The sequence below is a fragment of the Macaca nemestrina genome, chromosome 6, assembly GCF_043159975.1.
Source record: "Macaca nemestrina isolate mMacNem1 chromosome 6, mMacNem.hap1, whole genome shotgun sequence".
NCBI classification, from domain to species: domain Eukaryota; kingdom Metazoa; phylum Chordata; class Mammalia; order Primates; family Cercopithecidae; genus Macaca; species Macaca nemestrina.
Window position 1 is genome coordinate 23,214,754 of NC_092130.1, and position 20,533 is coordinate 23,235,286.

At 41.7% G+C, this 20,533-nt stretch overlaps 1 protein-coding gene across 1 annotated transcript; it reads left to right on the top strand.

Moving 5' to 3' along the window:
- Positions 1-5,327: 5,327 nt before the first annotated feature.
- Positions 5,328-9,357, top strand: GARIN3 (golgi associated RAB2 interactor family member 3). The gene is made up of 2 exons (XM_011742425.3): positions 5,328-6,031; positions 8,025-9,357. Exons 1-2 carry the CDS (start codon positions 5,414-5,416, stop codon positions 9,234-9,236), a joined length of 1,830 nt encoding a protein of 609 aa, XP_011740727.2. The 5' UTR covers positions 5,328-5,413; the 3' UTR covers positions 9,237-9,357.
- Positions 9,358-20,533: the final 11,176 nt, after the last annotated feature.

The following is a 20,533-nucleotide window of genomic DNA, read 5'->3' on the forward strand; positions in this document are numbered from 1 at the left end:
CAGCATTGACATAAAAGTACTGTGGATTGTATTTTAGGCCAGGGGATTTACCCAGCCAGTACATACTGTGTATGGTATGGAAATCTCCCCACCCTCACATCCTGCCTAGCTGGCAATGCTCCCCTGGGCTGCACACTCACTGAAAAGGCTATATATAGCTGTCTACTTCCCTTGCTTTTCAAAATCATAGATGAAGAATAAAAGTTATTGACTTGAAACCACTTCCCACAATGCACATTTAGACTTCAGCCACCTATAATCTTGTATGTCTACATATACTCAGTGCCTTGTATACACTGTTTTGTGTTACCACTCTTCACAGCTCTTCAACCTTAGGCTCATTTAAAATATATGCAAAACTATCCTTAGAACTGTGGTTCTGATCGTTTTTCTTCTTAAGAAACAATTATTGTTGGTTTTGAATATAGTGGTAAAGGGTATTAGAGTCACCATGCATTCAACTCATTTGTTATCACTCTGCTGTGTATTTACTTGCCCTCCTGTTTTCTTCTCTTTCTTCAGTGTGTGTTCTACCGGCTTGTAAGCTCTCTAAAATTTAGATTCTAGCTTATACATGCTGTACCACATTCCTCGTCAAGAAAAATTACCCAAAACTCATAAATAAAAATCAAGCAAAGCAGGCAATATGTACTTCTGATGTCATATTAAAGCCTTGTTTAACATGCCTGCCGGGGGATTATTTAATTATCTAAGAGAATGAAGGAAGACAATGGGATTGGATCCATAAGTCAAGACTGAAGTATTGCTATTTTCTTCAATAACTTTATTGAGATATGTTTCATTGACCATAAAATTCATCCATTGAAAGTGTATAGTTTGGTAATGTTTGGCATATATTCACAGAGTTGTACAGCCCTCTCAATTTAATTTTTAGAACATTTTCAACACCTTAAGAAGGCTATCACTCTTTGAAGGGAATGTTCTAGAAATGAAGTCTCCATCTTGCTGTTTCCCTGAGACAGCAAGTTGACCCAAGGTAGCTCCTGTTACCAGTTCCTTTCACACACGCACATACATACACACACACACACACACTCTCATACACACACATACACACACTTTAAATTTCTCACTAAAAAACATATGATATACCACATATGCTATTTTGCAACCTACTTTTTTGTGTGTGCCCAGTATCCTAGGCCAAGCAACTTGCTTTTTCACTTGCTAATATTTATCGGAGATTACTCAATTTCAGCATACCTAATAGTTGCCTCAAAGTATGTGTGGTGGCTGAGCACTTCTCATTACTCTCACTGCTATCGCATACGTCTTACCCCAAATCATCTCTTGCAGGAGTTGCCCCATCTCTACTGCTGTCTTCCCTGCACTTCTATAATCTCTTTTTAGTATGGTGACCAGAATCATCTTCTATATTTATGGTTAGGATCATCCCCCGTTCAGAGCAAAGCCAAAGACCTCTCAGAGCGCTAAAAGGTCCATCCAACATGATCTGCTCATCCATCACCACCCCAGTTGCCTCTCAGCCTCATCTCCAACGACCCTCCTCCTTACTCTACTTTCATCACTGTAGCCTGCTTGGAGTTCCTTAAACATACCAGGCATGCTGTCATCTCAGGGTCTTGGCCTTTGCTGCTTCCTCTGACTGAGAAGTTCTTTCCCCATCTTCATGGCTTCCTCTCCAATCTCCTTTATGTCTTCGCTCAAAGGTCACTTCTGGGCCCATCACAGTGGCTCACACCTGTAATCCCTACACTTTGGAAGATCTGAGGTGGGAGGATTGCTTGAGGCCAGGAGTTTGAGACCAGCCTGGGCAACACAGCAAGACCCTGCCTCCACAGAAAATTTAAAAACTAACAGGGTATGGCGTTGTGCACCTGTAGTTCCAGCCACTTGGGAGGATGAGGCAGGAAGATCACTTGAGCCCAAGAGTTTTGAGTCTGCAATGAGCTGTGATCACATCACTGCACTCTAGCCTGGGTGACACAGCAACACCCTATCTCTTAAACAACAACAACAACAACAACAAAACCTTTCTCATTGAGCATTCTTTAACCACCACCTTCCCCTCCCCTATGCACGCTCTCATCCTGCTTGCCTACTTTTATGCAGCACTTACCAGCATTGGACATGCCATTTAATTTATTGGTTTATCATTGGGAACATATCAATGTTTTCCTGAACATATCGGGAAAAAAATGGTTTACTGTCTATATACAAGCTCCAGGAGACCAAGAATATTTGTCTATTTTGTCCATTGCTATATTCTTGCATCTAAAAGAGATTCTGGCACAAAGTAGGCAATTAATCATATTAATGGAGTGAATGGATAAATTTATGCTGCATTGCATTTATATGTTTGTGTCCTATTTGTCCTATTAGTGTCACCAGTCTAGTATAGTTTAACCATTGCCACATTTTGGGATGTCAGTATGCTTTTGGTCTTATATGACCTTGCTGAAATTGCTTGTAACTTCTTTTTCTGTTGTTGTTTTTGAGACAGGGTCTCACTTTGTCACCCAGGCTGGAGTGCAGTGGTGCAATCTTGGCTCACTGCAGCCTCCACCTCCCAGGCTCAAGCAATCTTCCTGCTTCAGCTCCCCCAAGTAGCTGGGACTACAGGCGTGTGCCATCATGCCCAGCTAATTTTTTTTTTTTTTAATTTTTAGTAGAGATGGGATTTTGCCATGTTGGCCAGGCTGGTCTTGAGCTTCTGAGCTCAAGCAATCCTCTCGCCTTGGCCTCCCAAAATGCTGCGATTATAGGCGTGAGCCACCATGCCAATCTGCTTGTAATTTTCCTGAGCCTTCATTTTTCCTCTATAAAATAGATACCTGGCCTGGTGTGGTGGCTCACACATGTAATCTCAGCATTCTGGAATGTTGAGGTAGGCATTCCAGAATGCTGAGGTAGGCATCTCCACTTGAGGCCAGAAGTTAGAGACCAGCCTGGTCAACATGGCGAGACCCTATCTCACAAAAAGCCAGGCACGTGGTGGTGCTGTGCTTCTGGTCCTAGGTACTGCTGAGGCTGAGGTGGGAGTTTCGCTTGAGCCTGGGAGGCGGAGGTTGCAGTGAGCTGAGATGGTGCCACTGCACTCCAGCCTGGGCTACAGAGCAAGACTCTGTCAAAAAAAAAAAAAAAGGTAACGGGGAGAGACCTACACTTTTAGTTTTTTAGAGACAGGATCTCACTCTGTTGCCCTGACTAGAGTGCAGTGGATAGAGCCACTGCTCAGTCATAGCTCACTGCTGCCTTGAGCTCATGGGCTTATCCTCCTGACTCAGCCACTTGAGTAACTGGGACTACAGGCATGCCACCATGTATAGCTAATATTTTTCATTTTTTGTAGAGCTGAAGGTCTTGCTAGGTTACCCAGATTGATCTCTCCCTTGTGTTCTCAAGTGATCCTCCTGCCTTGGCCTCCCAAAGTGCTGAGATTACAGATGTCAGCCAAGGCACCCAACCAGAATTAAAATGTTTAGAAGAATGTATCATGGCAACAGCATGCCTGGCTTATAGTAGGTTCTCAATCATACAATTATAGTTTCTCTCATTATTAATTATTCATCAGAAATGACCTTAGGAGAAGAATATATGGCTATGTCTATATACAGCTCCAACTTCTTACTTTTTAACATAATTGTGTTGACTTTTAGTTATGATTCCGTTATAATAGAATATATGCCACTTTGTTTTTTCTTATTTTTCCCCAAAAAGTCATTCAATATCTTCAGAAAAAAAAATTTCAGCTTTTCAGAGATAGGAAACTTTGTCTTTGCATTTCCACTTTCTAGGGGGTCGCAAACAAAATACTTGCTCATTAAATTTTGTTGAATAAATAAATGGAAGAATGAATCTCAATGGACACAAGCAAGTTTATATTTACTGTGAGGCTGCAATGTGCCAGGCACTGCAGTTGGCACTGGGGGATATAAAAAATAACATTTCGTGGTTGAAGTTCATTTCAAGACCTCCACATGGTAATCATCGAGTTTGGGGGAACGTATGTTTATTGCAGAAGTAATTCTCTAGCTGGGGGAGGGGGAATTTGGATTCTTCACCTTGTACAAAGTAAAACAAAACAAAGCAAAAACTCCAGATAGATGTCTTTGCCATCATTTCTCAGAAGAGCTTTAAAAAGAAACAGAACGTCAGTGGTTTATCAAGTAGGCATCAAAAGTGAAGCAGCAGACATATCCGTGTGGGAAATCCTGTGGTGATTCAAGACCTCCAAGAATTCCTGTGGTTCCCAGTAAATCCCCACACATGTCACTACCTACCAATGACACTCACTTTGATGCAGAATGAGATTCTCAGTGAGCCGTGCAGCTTGAGGAAGAGAAAAAGGTTGGACCTAGAATCCGGCTCTGGACTCTAACCTCAAGCAAGACAATCTTGAGCCTCCGTTTTCTCACTCGAAAATGATGTTTTAAAAGATAAACCTGCATCTGGCTGGGTGCGGTAGCTCACACCTATAATCCCAGCACTTTGAGAGGCTGAGGGTGGATTACCAGAGTTCAGGAGTTCGAGATCAGCCTGGCTAACATGGTGAAAAACCCTTGACTCTACTAAAAATACAAAAATTGGCTGGGCATGGTGGTGGGCACCTGTAATCTCAGCTACTTGGGAGCGTGAGGCAGGAGGATCGCTTGAACCTGGATGGCAGAGGTTGCAGTGAGCAGAGATTGAGCCACTGCACTCCAGCCTGGGGGACAAGAGTGAAACTCCATAAAAAAATAAAAAATAAAAAATAAAAACCACTTCAAATGAGAGAATAGTTGAGAAAATCCTCCATATCCTGAAAATCACTGCCCAAATGGAACTCTGGCTCTTTAGTTCTGATGGGGAACAGAAGTCCCTTGGGACCATTCGTTCAACACCTATTCCTGAGTGCCTGCTGGCACTGTGCCACCTACACACTGGGGACACAGAGATCAGCATCTAGACAGCACCCCTGCCCTTAGCAAGCACACCTTACATGCCCAGGATTTTATCCCCAGGAAGCAATTCAGCTGAAGCAAAAATATTTTTGCAAGAAGATGATCCTTGAAGGGGTATCTAAAACAGCAAAACTGGAAACAACCCAGATATTTATAAAAGCAGAATGACTTCATAAATTATGCGTCCCAGCATTTTGATTGAAAAAAATACCCAGCCTATCCACACCTACACCCCGGCAAAGTCAGCCTCACCCCTGTGGAGGTGTTGATTTGTTTTGCGGGGAAGGCTGGTGACCCTGACTCGAAGGGATAGTTGCATGGAGGCTAGGACAAAGGGGTGTGAGATGAGTACAGGTCACAAAGGACTGCAGAGGATAAATGTGGTGGTGCCAGGAGATTTAGGCAGAAGCCCTGTAGGGAGATGGGCAGTTACCTTCTCTCCCTCTCTCTCTCGGGGACTCTATTTGTGGCTGGTGGAGTTGTCTTAAATGAAGAGAACTATGAGCAATGAATCTTGTTTACCTTATTACACAGCCCGCAGCTACTACTCAATGAGTGCGTTCAAAACCTCCATGGGGGACCTGCAGCGACAATTGTACAAGAGAGGAGAGTATGACATTTTCAAGTATGCACCGATGTTCGAGAGTAATTTTATTCAGATAAACAAAAAGGGAGAAGTGATTGATGTACACAACCGTGTCCGAATGGTGACAGTGGGCATCGTCTGCACCAGCCCCATCCTCCCACTGCCTGATGTCATGGTGCTGGCCCGACCAACTAAAATCTGTGAAGAGCATGTCAGACAGGGCTGGTTTGCCAAGGGGAGAGGTCGCAGACCCGTCAAGACTCTAGAGCTCACGAGACTGCTTCCCTTGAAGTTTGTGAAGATCTCCATCCACGATCGTGAGAAACAGCAGCTGCGCCTGAAACTTGCCACTGGCCGTACTTTTTATCTGCAGCTGTGTCCCTCTTCTGACACACGGGAAGATCTCTTTTGCTATTGGGAAAAACTTGTCTATCTCCTGAGGCCACCAGTAGAGAGTTACTGCAGTACCCCGACACTTCTAACTGGGGACACAGCACCCGAAGACAACAAAAGCCTAGTGGTAAGCCTCTCTAAGGCTCGAGAACACGGGGCAGGGGTCTTTGAGGGAGCAGTTCAAAGCCAGTCCTACAAAGCCTTTGGTGCTTTCTGAGGCCCACCTGGAAAAAGTATTGCATTTGCAAGGGCTCAGGACCAAATGAGCCACTACTAGGGGACTTACCACGCTGGGAGGTGGGAGGGCTTGTTCAAAGTGTCCCATAGGCTGAATTTCAGAGACCTTAGGTATCAGCTACTCCGGTCTCACACCCAGGGTTGAAATCCTTTCTACACCATCCTGATTGTCAGTCTTTTCTTGAACACTTATTACCCCAACCCAGGTAGTCTGATGTGTTGTGGAACTTTTCTTTATTTGTATAAATATAAGGGGTGCAAGTGTAGTTTTTTTTTTTCGTGGATATATTGTATACTGATAAAGTCTGGGCTTTTAGGGTAACCATCATCTGAATAATATACATTGTACCCACTAAGTAATTTCTCATCCCTCACCCCCTCCCACCCTTCTGAGTCTCCAATATGCAATTGGAGACTGTACAGTTTTTTGTGCATTTTTTTTTTTTTGAGACAGAGTTTCACTCTTATTTCCCAGGCTGGAGTGCAATGGCATGATCTTGGCTCAATGCAACCTCCGCCTCCTGGGTTCAAGAGATTCTCCTGCCTCAGCCTCTGAGTCTCTGAGTAGCTGGGATTACAGGCACCCGCCACCATGTCCAACTAATTTTTGTTTATTTTATTTTATTTTATTTTATTAGTAGCGATAGGGTTTCACCATGTTAGCCAGGCTGGTCTTGAACTCCTGACCTCAGGTGATCCACCTGCCTCAGCCTCCCAAAGTGCTGTGCAAGATTTTTAACAATGAAGAAGTCTTTCTTCCATCTGAGTCACAGTCTGTCTCCCTGTGACTACCAGGCACTGATTTCTGTGTCAATCAGCACACCCTGCGTGTGTGCATGCACATGCACATGCACAATCTTAGTAGCCACCAAAATGTAAAGTGAGTGTATCCCTTGACTGTGCAATCCCACTTCTGGAAATCTGTCCTGCAGAATATGTAAAAATAAGTGTACAAAATACAATGTCCAAGGATGAGGAATTGTATCAGTACTTTCTCTGGTACTGGAATTGCTCAACCAAAATTGAGTGACCATTGAAGGGGTACTGTAGATGGAACCTGGCAACAAATGAGAGCAAGACTTAGGCTTAGGCTGGGTGCAGTGGCTCATGCCTATAATCCCAGTACTTTGAGAGGCCGAGGAAGGCGGATCACCAGAGTTCAGGAGGTTGAGACCAGCCTGGTCAACATGATGAAAATCATCTCTACTAAATATACAAAAAAATTAGCCAGGCATGGTGGTGGGCGCCTGTTGTCCTAGCTACTCAAGAGGCAAAGGCAGGAGAATGTCTTGAACCCGGGAGGTGGAGGTTGCAGTGAGCCGAGATTGTGCCACTGCACTCCAGCCTGGGCGATAGAGTGAGATTCTGTCTCAAAAAAAAAAAAAAAACAAAAAACCAACAACAACAAAAAAAAACTTAGACTTGATGATTTTAGAGATTCTGCTTTTCCTTCTCCTTCTTCTTCTTTTCTTTTTCTAAACAGTGTCTCACTCTGTTGCCTAGGCTGGAGTGCAGTAGAGTGGCGTGATCTTGGTTCACTGCAGCCTCCGCCTTCTGAGTTCAAGCGATACTCCTACCCCAGCCTACTGAGTAGCTGGGATTACAGGCACGCGCCACCCTGTCCAGCTAATTTTTTGTATTTTTAGTAGAGTCGGGGTTTTGCTATGTTGGCAAGGCTGGTCTTGAACTCCTGGCCTCAAGCGATCTGCCCGCCTCGGCCTCCCAAAGTGTTGGGATTACAGGCGTGAGCCACCATGCCCAACCCAGGTTCTTCTAATTATAAGCCTTTGAATTGTTCAGCTCCAGGATAAGAGAGGAGCAGAAAGTTCTGATCTCCATTTCAGTCATCTCTATCTCATCTGTTTCTCTTCCCCTTGGTACAGGCTGCAGAGCTCCACAGAGAAAGGGATCAGAGTGAGACTGGGCTCCACAAGCCTTGTGATGTATCCGCAGCCACCTCTTCTGCTTATGCTGGGGGAGAGGGAATCCAACGTGCCTCCCACAGAACGGCTAGTGCAGCTTCTCTATCCCGGAGCACTCCAGGGACTGCTGAAGGAGCAGCAGCCAGGACAGCAGGTGGCATAGCAGTGGCAGGAACAGCAACAGGCCCTAGAACAGATGTGGCAATAGCAGGGGCAGCAACGAGTCCTGCAACAGGCGCTGTGAGCATAGCAGCAACCAAATCTGCAGGCCCAGGCCAGGTGACCACAGCGCTGGCGGGAGCAGCCATCAAAAATCCAGGAGAAAACGAATCCAGCAAGTCCATCGCAGGTGCTGCCAACATATCCTCAGATGGTATTAGCTTGGCCTTGGTGGGTGCCGCAAGCACCTCCTCGGCAGGTACTTCCACCTCGATGGCAGGGACCACCAGTCTCTCCCAAGACAGCAGCTTGAGTGCGGTGTTTGCAGGCAGTATGACGACCAGCAAGTGTGCAGCAGAAAGAACTGAAGGGCCAGCCGTGGGGCCCCTCATCTCCACCTTGCAGAGCGAAGGCTACATGAGTGAGCGAGATGGAAGCCAGAAGGTTTCCCCGCCCAGTGCTGAAGCCTGGAATGAAAAAAAGGAAAGAAGAGAAAAGAAGGACAGACATCCCAGTAGGAAAAGTTCTCATCACCGCAAGGCAAGTGAAAGTCACCGCAGGACAGCGGGGGACAAGAATCAGAAACCGTCCTCCCGCCGGTCCGTATCTGGCCATAAAAACATGAGAGATGACAAAAAAGAAAAAGGGCACAGCAACGTGAGGGGCAAGCGACATAGCTCCTCTCGCAAGAGCTCCACCCACAGCTCCACCAAAAAAGAGTCGAGAACAACTCACGAACTGGGCAAGAACCGATCTGCATCTAGCACAGGAGCTTTACGTAAGAAAGCCAGTAAGATCAGCTCGTTTTTAAGGAGCCTCAGGGCCACTCCTGGTTCAAAAGCAAGGGTCACATCACACGACAGAGAGGTAGATATCGTGGCTAAGATGGTGGAGAAGCAAAACATAGAGGCCAAAGTGGAGAAAGCCCAGGGTGGCCAGGAGCTGGAGATGATCAGCGGCACTGTGACATCCGAGACCACGGAGACGATCATCTTTGAAACCAAATCCATTTAAAGAGGAGAAAGGGCTACAACTGCCCAGGGATCTGGGAAGTATCCCTAGAGGAGCCCATCCCAGCTTTCTTTACTGCAGCTCAAATAATAAAGGAAATCATACAACTCCAAAAGAAATACAATCTCCTGTTTGAATTTTTCTGCCCATAGCCTGGTGGTGACCTCACAGTGGCTTCTGTGATGGTGGCTACGCTACAGCCGGAGACCCCAGCCTCCAGGCAGGTAGAGCCCCACCACCCACCCAGGCCCAGCAGAGCCAATGTGAATGTTCTGCTTTGCCTCAATCCCTTTCTTCTGTTGCTTCCCAGAGATTGTCAAAGCCACAGACGAAGAGCTGGGATGCACTACCGCCACCATGTCCCCACACCCATTCTCCTCTTTTCTCTGAATACCCCTGAACATGGACATTCAGTCCAGTCCTTAGCCTAAGCAGAGACAGGATTCACCTCCCCTCAGGGGATATGCAGGTTAGGAAGGAGCAGTGCAGCAGTATTTGTAGGCAATTAGAATAGGAAATCTACTCATCTAGATCAGGAATTTGCAAACCATGTTCTGAGGTCTAAATCTTGCCAGCTGTCTGGATTGGTAAATAAAGTTTTATTGGAACATAGCCACAGCCATTCCTTTGCATATTGTCTATGGCTGCTTTCACACTAAAAATGACAGCTCTGAGTAGTTGCAATGGAGACCATATGGCCCGCAGAATCTAAAATATTATCTGGGCCTTTAAGAAAATGTGTGCTGACTCTTGATCTAATCTTAACAAGTCTTCCTCCAAGGTGTAGACAGTGGAGAAATTCTCACATATGCTTACGAGTAGACAACTAGGAGAATGTTTACAGTAAAACAAGTTGTAATAGCAAAACCCTGGAAATTGCCCAAATGTTCCTCAAACAGGAGAGTTAATAAATTGTGGAATGGACTACAGTGCATAATTTACAATAGTGAAAATGAACGGCAGCTCTACATGTTAGCATGAATAAATCTTTATTTTTTATCTTTTTGAGACAGAGTCTGGGTTTGTTACCCAGGCTGGAGTGCAGTGGAGTAATCTTGGTTTACTGCAACCTTGGCCACCCAGGCTCCAGCAATTCTCATGCCTCAGCCTCCTGAGTAGCTGGGATTATAGGCATGCACCACCATGCCCAGCTAATTTTTTTGTATTTTTACTAGAGGCAAGGTTTCGCCATGTTGGCCAGGCTGGTCTTGAATTCCTGACCTCAAGCAATCTGCCCTCCTAGGCCTCCCAAAGTGCTGGGATCACAGGCATGAGCCACCGTGCCCGGCTAGCATGGATAAATCTTACATAATGTGGGATACTAAAAGCAAATCACAAAAATATATATGATATAGTTCAATTTGTAGAAGAGCTCAAAAATAAGATTCAACAATGGGATATATATTTGCTAAACGTAGAGAGAAAAACAAGCAAATGATAATCACAAAATTAAGGATAGTGACTATCTACAGGGTAAAGGGAGAGATGCCTGATCTGGGAGGCACACACAAGGAGTTTCAACAAAATAGTGATTATTCTATTTCTTGAAGAAGAGAATGTATTCACGGGGTGTTGTTATTGTATCTTTAACATCTCTGAAATCAGGATTGTTTTTAAATCACTGTCAGCAAGATGTCAACTGCATGTCACTATCACTGCCTTAGAAATGCCCTAATCAATTTATTTCATCAATGTTTTCCTTTTTACACGTACACACGAGCGATGTATGACAGAATATCTAAGTCTGAAAGATATCTTTCAATAAGTATGAAATAAAAATTCTAAGTGACATAAAAAGTATTCAGAATACAGAAACATGGAAAAATGTTTAAATATATTAAGAAAAAAATAGTCCAAAATGCTGTACTAACATGATGTAAATTATGTGTTTGTGTGCAAGTTAATTCCCAGAATAAAAAAATCACACTACATTAGACATGGGATTACAAATTTTAAAAACCTTTATTGTAAAAAAATTGCCTTTCCATTTTTAAAAAACCTGTAAAAGGAGTCAATGAAAAACATTAAATTATTAACACCAGATAATAAAAGTCGGATTTGAGAAAAATGATTCCGGGAGCCATGTAAGTCCAGGAGGGGAACACCTGCCCAGCCTTGCAAGTCTTTGCTCATTCTCTGCAGCAGCAGTACCTTGGAGGACAGAAGTTGGGTTTCCAGCAAAACTTAGGAACCTTTTCTGAACAGCAAATATGTGTAGTCGAGATGGAGGAGGTGAGAAGCGACATATTCTGGAAGGAGTGGTGGTTTGTCAGTATCAGGGGAATCCCTTCTCAGTTGCTCTAGTGGGCGGCTGGAAAATCTCACCTTGTGATTTTTGATAAATACCATAGGGGCTGAGATTAAGATGTTCTGGGAGTTGACTCTTGAAACAGTGGGTACAGGTAGAAGGACAGAGAGAGAGGCACACGCTCAAAAGTCTGAGAGGGCCTTTGGGAAAACCACCCAAGAGTGTGAAAGGTTGGCGGGTGGGGTAGAGGAGAGAGAGAAAAGGAAACTCATTTCAAAGCCTTTAGTCTGGAGTTCCAGATTTGTAGCTATGCCAGAGTCTGAATTATCCTAGCTACAAACGGTTTAATTTCATGATTGTGTAGACTATGGTTTTATCTTTTGCCTTTCTTCTAGTCTTGTTTTATGCACCCTCCCCTCCCTGAAGGGTTTCTTCAGCATGAATATACTTTATTCACCCAAACGCAATTTAAGTAAACTAGAGATGGGGACTTGCCCACCACAGCGTGCTGTACCATGCACTTTCTCTACATTTCCTTTTCTATCTTGATACTTCATCAGAGATAGATGCATAAATACCTACGTATTTCAAAGCAACAGGCCTCTTCCTCAGAGGGAGTTATCAATTGGGGCATCAAGTCAATATCCCTATCAGATAAAAGTCAATACTTTTAACAGCAATATTCGTCACCATGGTAACAATTCTGCTGCTGCAAGTGCAATGAGACAGTGGATGGTTGATTACTAACCAATGATCCAAACTTAAAGTCTGGCATTACATGCATAAGTACAAAGATGACAAAGCGATATTTTGGCAAAAGCAGTATAAGATCACTCATGCAGTTGTCATGTTAGGGTGGAATCTTTCAAGCAGAGGAAACCCGTCTATGGCGAGAAGAAGCAAGGTGCCTCAAAATGTTGAAGGCAGACCATCATGGCTGGCAGGGCAAGAATGGAAGGCGAGATGCTAGAGGGAGCAGCAGGAGACAGACTGTGCAAGGCTTTGAGGTTCGTGTATGCAACTTTAACTTCTGTCCTTAGTAATGAGAAGCCACTGAAACATTTTAAGTTGAGGAGTGACTTGATCATATTTGCACTTTGTAAAGGTCGCTGTAGTTGCTGTGAGAAAAAATATTTGGGAAAGTAGTTGTTAATATGTGACCGTATGTAATTTCTGCCTCTTGCTGTAGGATCTATAAAATGAGATTAGAGCAGATGCTTTGAAAGACATGCTCCCATTAGAAACATCCATGTGATGGCTGGGCTCTGTGGCTCATGCCTGTAATCCCAGCACTTTGGGAGGCTGAGGCTGGCGGATCACCTGAGGTAAGGAGTTTGAGACCAGCCTGGCCAACATGGTGAAACACCGTCTCTACTAACAATACAAAAATTAGCCAGCCATGGTGGTGTGTACCTGTAATCCCAGCTACTCAGGAAGCTGAGGCAGAAGAATCTCTTGAACCTGGGAGGCGGAGGTTGCTGTGAGCCAAGATTGGCCACTGCACTCCAACCTGGGTGCAGAGCGATACTCTGTCTCAAAGAGGAAAAAAAAAATATTCATGTGGGGTATACGTGGTGATGCACTATCCAGACCCTCCTTCAATGAAGGACTTGTGTCCTCAGTTGCTGAGAATGCTGCCCATAGACACCTTTCAGCTGGCAGTGAGTTTAGAAATTGTGCCAGTTGCAGAGATCTCTTTCACCCAATGTGATGCTCTTTCCAGAGCCCACATCAAGAACAGTGTGATGTAGCATATGAAGGTCTGGCTGTCAGCCCAATACAGACCAAGTCTGAAGGGCTATTCTAGTTCCAGAGCTTCCTGAGGGGCCTGCATCAAAATTCACCTTCCTTCCCTGTGTACTCCTGCTTCCACCCTTTTCCCTTCCACAGGTGCTGGTCCTAAGGGCGCTCCTTAATAAACATCCCTCCCACAAAACTCTGTCTCAAAATCTGCTTCACAGAGAACACAACTTGCAACATTATGCCAGTGTAATGCACTGGGGTCACCTCCTTGTGACTTCACTAATGTTATGAAAAGTGTTGATGATAGCCAGGAAGGATATAAGGTAGCATATACAATTTTGAATTTAAATGATTTTAAAACTAGGTATATTTGCTTACTGCCAAATTAATGGGTCTATTTGAGAAAATTCAAAACATGTAGAGATACAAAAGGAAACAAGTATTTTATTGACTACTTGGATAATTCACTTCTTACTGCTTCCAGAGAGATAGAGTAGATGTGATTTTCTCTGTTCTTCCTGATCAGTACAACTAAAGATCTTGAACATTACATATAAAACAAACAGCAGAAGACTTGAAAGGTGGAAAGAAAGCTAGGAACCTCAGGAACTGAGGAACAACATCGGGGTTATTTCCCTGGGTTTTTTTGTTTGGTTGGTTAATTTTTGCCTCATATATTCCACAACCTGGAGGTGAAGAAGCTGGAACCACTTATGCCAAAATAATCCCAACAAAGATATGATCAGGAGAAAATAAATAAATAAATAAAGACCAGGAAAGGGGCAGCCAAGGAAAGCAGAAAACTTTTACACAATTACAAGTCTACTTCAGCGAAACATCACAGAAAAAAAGAAAAAGAAAAAAAACCTGTGGCCCCACCCTCACCCATGGCAAAGGCCGAGTGGAGCTGAGATTAACATCTAACATCCTCATGAGGCTGTAATGAGGCCTCCTATATCCCAAGTGTGTGGTATCAGAGAATGCCAAGGAAGGAGCTTGGACTTTGACTTCCACTCCTGATAGCTGGTGATGAAGGCCTTCCCTCCTCTTCCCTATGCTAGTGGTGTCCATTTGGGGAGCTGGAACTCCCACCCTTGCCCAGTAGTAATGGGAAGTCCAACCTGGGGGCCAAGTAACTGCTATAGAAGTAACAAGGTGACGCCCCCTCCCCATCTCCTACTGGAATAGAGTCAGAAGAAGTCCACTAAAAGTAAGTTTTAAATAAGATTCAGAGTTTTCTAATGAATAAATGTCCAGACTTAAACCAAAAATCACTAGTCATACCAAGAAATAGGAAAATTCAAAACGGAATGAAAAGAGACAACCTATAGGAGACAACATCAAAATGACAGATGTTAAGTTAATATCATAAAAACTTTAAGGCATCCATGAAAAGGGAGTTAGGAATGTTCTTGGAACAAATGAAAGAAATAGAAATCCTCAGCAAAGAATAAAAAAACTTCAACAAAGAAAAAGAAGATGAAAAAGAAGAACCAAACAAAAATTTTAGAACTAAAACTATAATAGCTGAAGAAAAAAGCTGAAGAAAAAAAGAAAAAAAGAAAATAGCTGAAGAAAAAAACTATAATAGCTGAAGAAAAAAGAAAAAATAGCTGAAGAAAAATTTTAGAACTAAACTATAATAGCTGAAGAAAAAAGTGGTTGGGTTGAACTGCAGAATGGAGGAGAAGACAAAAAAAATCAGTGAACTGAAAAAGGATAACAGAAAGTACCCAATCTAAACAACATAGAGAATAGTGATTAGAAGAAAAATAAAGCCTCAAGGCCTTGTGGGACTATAACAAAAAATCTAACTTTGTGTCACTGAAATCCTAGAAAGAGAGAAGAAGGGGTAAAGCTGAAGAAATAAAGATTGAAAGCCCTCAAATTTAGCAAAAGACATAAATCTACAGATTGAAGAAGTGGAGATAACACCAAATAGGGTGAACTCAGAGAAATCCATGCTAAGACAAAGCACAATTAAAGGCTGAAAACAAACAAACAAAAAATGTGGCCAAGGTAGGAAGATCACTTGAGCTCAGGAGTTTGAGAACAGCGTTGGCAACATAGGGAGAACCCGTTTCTACATTTTTTTTTTTTTTAAATTAGCTAGACATGGCGGTTCACAGTTGTAGTCCCAGCTACTCAGGAGGTTGAGTTGGGAGAACTGCTTGAGCCTGGAAGGTTGAGGCTGCAGTGAACTGTGATCATACCACTGCACGTCAGCCTGGGAAAAAGAGCAACACCCTGTCTCAAAAAAATAAATAAATAAATAAATTTTTTGAAAGTAGCTAGAGAAAAATGACGTATATCTATAGGGGAAAACAATTCAAATGACAGAGGATTTCTTATCAGAAACCATGGAAAACAGAAGGAAGTGGCACATTGTTTTTCATGTGCTGAAAAAAAAGAGTTGAAACCCAGAATCCCATCCCAGCAAATTAATGCTTCAAAAATAATGGGAAAATCAAGACATTATAAATTGAAGGAAAACAAAATTTGCCATCAGTAGACCTATCCTACAAGAATGGCTAAAGGATGTTCTGTAAACAGTAAGGAAATGATTTATAAAAAGTAGGGCGGGATTGTGGAAGATAAAGAAAGAACATAGTAAGCAAAAATATGGGAAAACACAATAGATTTTTCTTCTCTTGCATTTTCTAAGTTATGTTTGACAGTTTAAGCTGTCTGATGGGATTAAAATTTTGTTGAGGAAATATCTAAGGCCATTATATTATAAATGTGGGAGAGTAAAGGGATAGAAAGAAAGGTAAGGTTTCTATATTTCACTCAAACTACTAAAATGGCATGATAGATTGTAAAAAGTTACATATACATAATAGAATACCTAGAGCAATCACTAAAAAAGCTAAAAAGAAGGTATACTCAAAAACATTATAGATAAACCAGAACAGAATTTTAAAAACTGTTCAAGTAAACCACAGGAAGGCAGGAAAAATAAAATAGAAACAAAAACACAGAGAACATAAAGCGAAAAATAAAATGGCATACGTAAGCCCTGACATATTAATAATCACGTTAAATGTAAATGGTCTAAATACACCAATTAAAAGACATTGGCAGAGTGAACAAAAAAGCATGACCTAACTACATGCTGTCAACAAAAGCTGCCTACAAATATAATGATATAGGCATTTTGAAAGTAAAAGGATGAAGAAAGATGTGTTATGAAAATGTTAATCAAAGTGAACCAGAAATAGCTATATTAATATGATAGACTGCAGAGCAGAGAAAATTACCACAGAGAGGCATAATGATAAAAAGGATATTAAAGGGACCAAGAAGACATAGCAATTCTAAGTGTTTTAACCAAATATAAGAGTTGCAAAATATGTAGAGTAAAAACTGGTAGAACTGAAAGTAATAAACAAATCCACATTCGTAGTTTGAGGAGGCACACCCCTCTCTCAAAAATTTAAAGAACAATTAAACAGAGAATTGGTAATTATATAGAAGACATCAATAACACTATCAACTAATGGGATTTAATCAAAATTAATAGAACACTCCACTCAACAACAACAGAATACACATTCTCATCAAGATACCACAGAATGTATACCAAGATCAGGACAACATCCTGGGCCATAAAAGAAACTTCAACAACTTTAAAAGAATTGAAATAATACCCTGTGTTTTCTGACCACAGTGGAATCAAACTAGAAATCAATAACAGAAAGGTAACAGGAAAATCTCCAAACACTTAGAACTGTGTTGTTAGAATCTAAGTGGTAAAAGGGAGTCAAAAAGGTAGTCTAAAGGGAAATAAAAATTACATTGAATTGGCAGGGCACGGTGGCTCATGTCTATAATTCCAGCACTTTGGGAGGTTGAGACAAGGGGTTTGCTTGAGCCTATGAGTTCGAAGTAGAAATGAGCTATGATTATGCCTCTGTACTCCAGGCTGGGCAACAGAGTGAGACTCCAGAAATAAAAAAGAAATATAAATCATATCAAAATGTGTGGGATACAGGTAAGTAAAGGAATTAGCACTGTATGCATGCACTTTCTAGAAAAGACAAATAAGTTTTTTTCTTTTACTTTTTCTTTTTTTTTTGGTTTGAGACAGGGTCTTGCTCTGTCGCCCAGGCTGGAGTGCAGTGGCACAGTCTTGGCTCACATAAACGTCAATCTCCTAGGCTCAAGCAATCCTCCCACCTCAGCCATGTGAATAGCTGAGACTACAAGCAAGTGCCACCACACCTGGCCAATTTTTGTATTTTTTGTAGAGATGGGTTTTTGCCATGTGGGCCAGGCTTGTCTTGAACCCTTGACCTCAGGTGATCTGCCTGCCTCAGCCTCCCAAAGTGCTGGGATTACAGGCGTGAGCCACTGCACCCAGCCTAATTTTTTTTTTTTTTTTTTTTGAGGCAGAGTCTTGCTCTGTTGCCCAGGCTAGACTGCAGTGGAGCAATCTCAGCTCACTGCAACCTCTGCCTCCCAGGTTCAAGTAATTCTCCTGCCTCAGCCTCCCAAGTAGCTGGGATTACAGGTGCACACCACTATGCACAACTAATTTTTGTATTTTTAGTACAGACAGCATTTTGCCATGTTGGCCAGGCTCGTCTCGAGCTCCTGACCTCAAGTGATCCACCTGCCTTGGCCTCCCAAAAGTGCTGGGATTACAGGCGTGAGCCACCATGCCCAACCTGAAGAAAGAAATTTAAAAAGACCTAAGTCATGGATTGGATTTCTCAACATAGTAAAAATGTCAGTTTTCCCCAAAGTAATATACAGATTTAATATGATTTCTATCAAAATCCTAGTTATTCTGTAGATTTAGAAGTGATTATTCTAAAATTTATATGGAATGGGAAAGGAATGGGAATAGAACAGTTGTGGAAAAAAGAATAGAGTGGGATGAATCAGTCTACCTAATTTTAGGACTAGTTATACAGCTATAGCAATCAAGACTGTAAGTTACGGATGGAGGGATAAAACAGATAGCTAAATGGAACTGAATAGAATACCCAGAAATAGATCTTTATAAATATGGCTGACAGATTTTTAAAAATAAAAGTGCAAGAGTAATTTTAAAAAATAGACTTTTGCACATACGGTGCAGGAGCAATCAGACATCCATAGGCAAAAAAATTAACCTTAAATAAGGCTCACACCTTATTTTAAAAAATGAACTCAAAATAGATCACTGACTTACTTTAAAAACAGAAAACTGTAAAACTTTTAGGAAAGAAACATCGGGGATAATCTTTGGAAACTAGGACTTGGAAAAGAGTTATTAAACTCAACCCTGAAAGTATAACTAATAAAGGGAAATATTGATAAGCTAGACTCCTCCAAAATTAAAAACTTTCACTCTTTGAATGACTTGGGGAAAAGAATAAAGACAGGCTAAAAACTGGAGCAAATATTTGCAAACTACATATTCTATAAAGGACTAGTATGTAGAATATACAAGGAACTCTCAAAATTCAACATTAAAAAAAACAAACAGTCCAATTAGAAAATAGGGAAAAGATATCAAGATAAATTTTTTTCAGAGGATATACAGATAGTACATAAGCCCATGAGAAAATATTCGGTATCATTAGTCATTAGGGAAATGCACATTAAAGCCACAATAGTTTAATACTATACACATATAGATACTACTATACACATATTAGAATGATTAAAACAAAAATAATAAATAAGGAACAACACCAAATTATGATGTAAAACCAGAGAAACTATACCACCCACACATTGCTAGTGGGCACGTAAAGTTAGCCAATAAGGAAAACAGTCTGGTAGTTCCTTTTTTTTTTTTTGAGACAGAGTCTCATGTGTTCCCCAGACTGGAGTGTAGTGGCGCGATCTCGGCTCACTGCAACCTCCACCTCCTGGGTTCATGTAATTCCCCTGCCTCAGCCTCCTGAGTAGCTGGGATTACAGGCATGTGCCACCATGCACAGCTAATTTTTTTAAACTTTAATAGAGACAGGAGGTTTCACCATATTGGCCAAGTGGGTCTCAAACTCCTGACTTCAAGTGATCCACCCACCTCAGCTTCCCAAAGTGTTGGGATTACAGGCATGAGCCACCATGCCAGGTTGGTAGTTTCTTAAAAATTAAACATGCCACTACCATACAACCCAGCAATTGTACCCCTTGGCATCTATCTCAGAGAAATGAAGACTTACATTCACACAAAAACTTGTAAACATACATTCATAGCGGCTTTCTTTGTAATATCCATATACTGAAGACAACACAGATGTAAAACCCACTTGTTATACACCCATCCCATGGAATAATATTCAGTTAAAAAATGGAATGCACTATTTATTCATGCAACAACATAGATGAATCTCCAGAGAATATGCTAGCTAAAAAAGTCATCCACCAAAGGTAATATACTGATTGATTCCATTTATATAACATTCTTGAAACTAAAAAAAGCAGATTAGTGGTTGCCATGAGTTAAGAGGGAGGTGGGAACAGGAGGGAAGTAGATGTGCTATGAAGGGCATTATGAGGGACTTTTTTAGTGATGGAAGTGTATCTTGACTAAATTTCTGTCAATATCCTGGTTGTGATATTGTATTAAAGTTTTGCAAGATGTTACCATTGGGGTAAACTGGGCAAAGTGTACAAGAGATTTCTCTGTGTTACTTCTTAAAATTACATGTGAATCCATAAGTATCTCAAATTAAAAATCTTAATTTACCCACCAAGTTATTTCATGGATATTGACAAACTGATTCTAAAGTTTCCATAGAGAGGCAAAAGACCCAGAATAGCCAATATCATACAGAGAGAGAATGAAGTTAAAGAACTGACACTACCAGACTTCAAGCCTACAAAGCCACAGCAATTGAGACAGAGTGGTACTGGTGAAAGAATAGACAAATGGGTCAATGGAAGACAATAGAGAGTCTAGAAATAGACTCGTACAAATATAGTTAACCAATCTTTGACAAAGGAGCAAAGGCAGTTCAATGATGAAAGGAGAGTCTTTTCAAGAAGTGGTGCTGGAACATCCAGACATCCATATGCAAAAAATTGAATCTAGGGACAGACCTTACACTCTTCCCAAAAATTAACACAAAATAAATCTTCTAGAAGACATGAATCTTCTAGAAATTAACACAAAACGAAACTTCTAGATGACAACATAAGAGATAATCTAGATGGCCTTGGCTTTGGCAATCAGTTTTTAGATACAACACCAATGGAATGGTCCATGAAAGAAAGAATTAATAAGCTGACTTCACTAAAATTAAAAATGCTGCTTGAATCATCTTGTATGTTCTGCATGAAAAGAAAGAAATCTGTTCTGTGAAGG

Coding starts and splice junctions, on each gene's coding strand:
- GARIN3 (XM_011742425.3), top strand. CDS start 5,414: ATGAAGAGAACTATGAGCAATGAATCTTGTTTACCTTATTACACAGCC. Junction 6,032..8,024: donor AAGACAACAAAAGCCTAGTG/GTAAGCCTCTCT, acceptor CCCTTGGTACAG/GCTGCAGAGCTCCACAGAGA.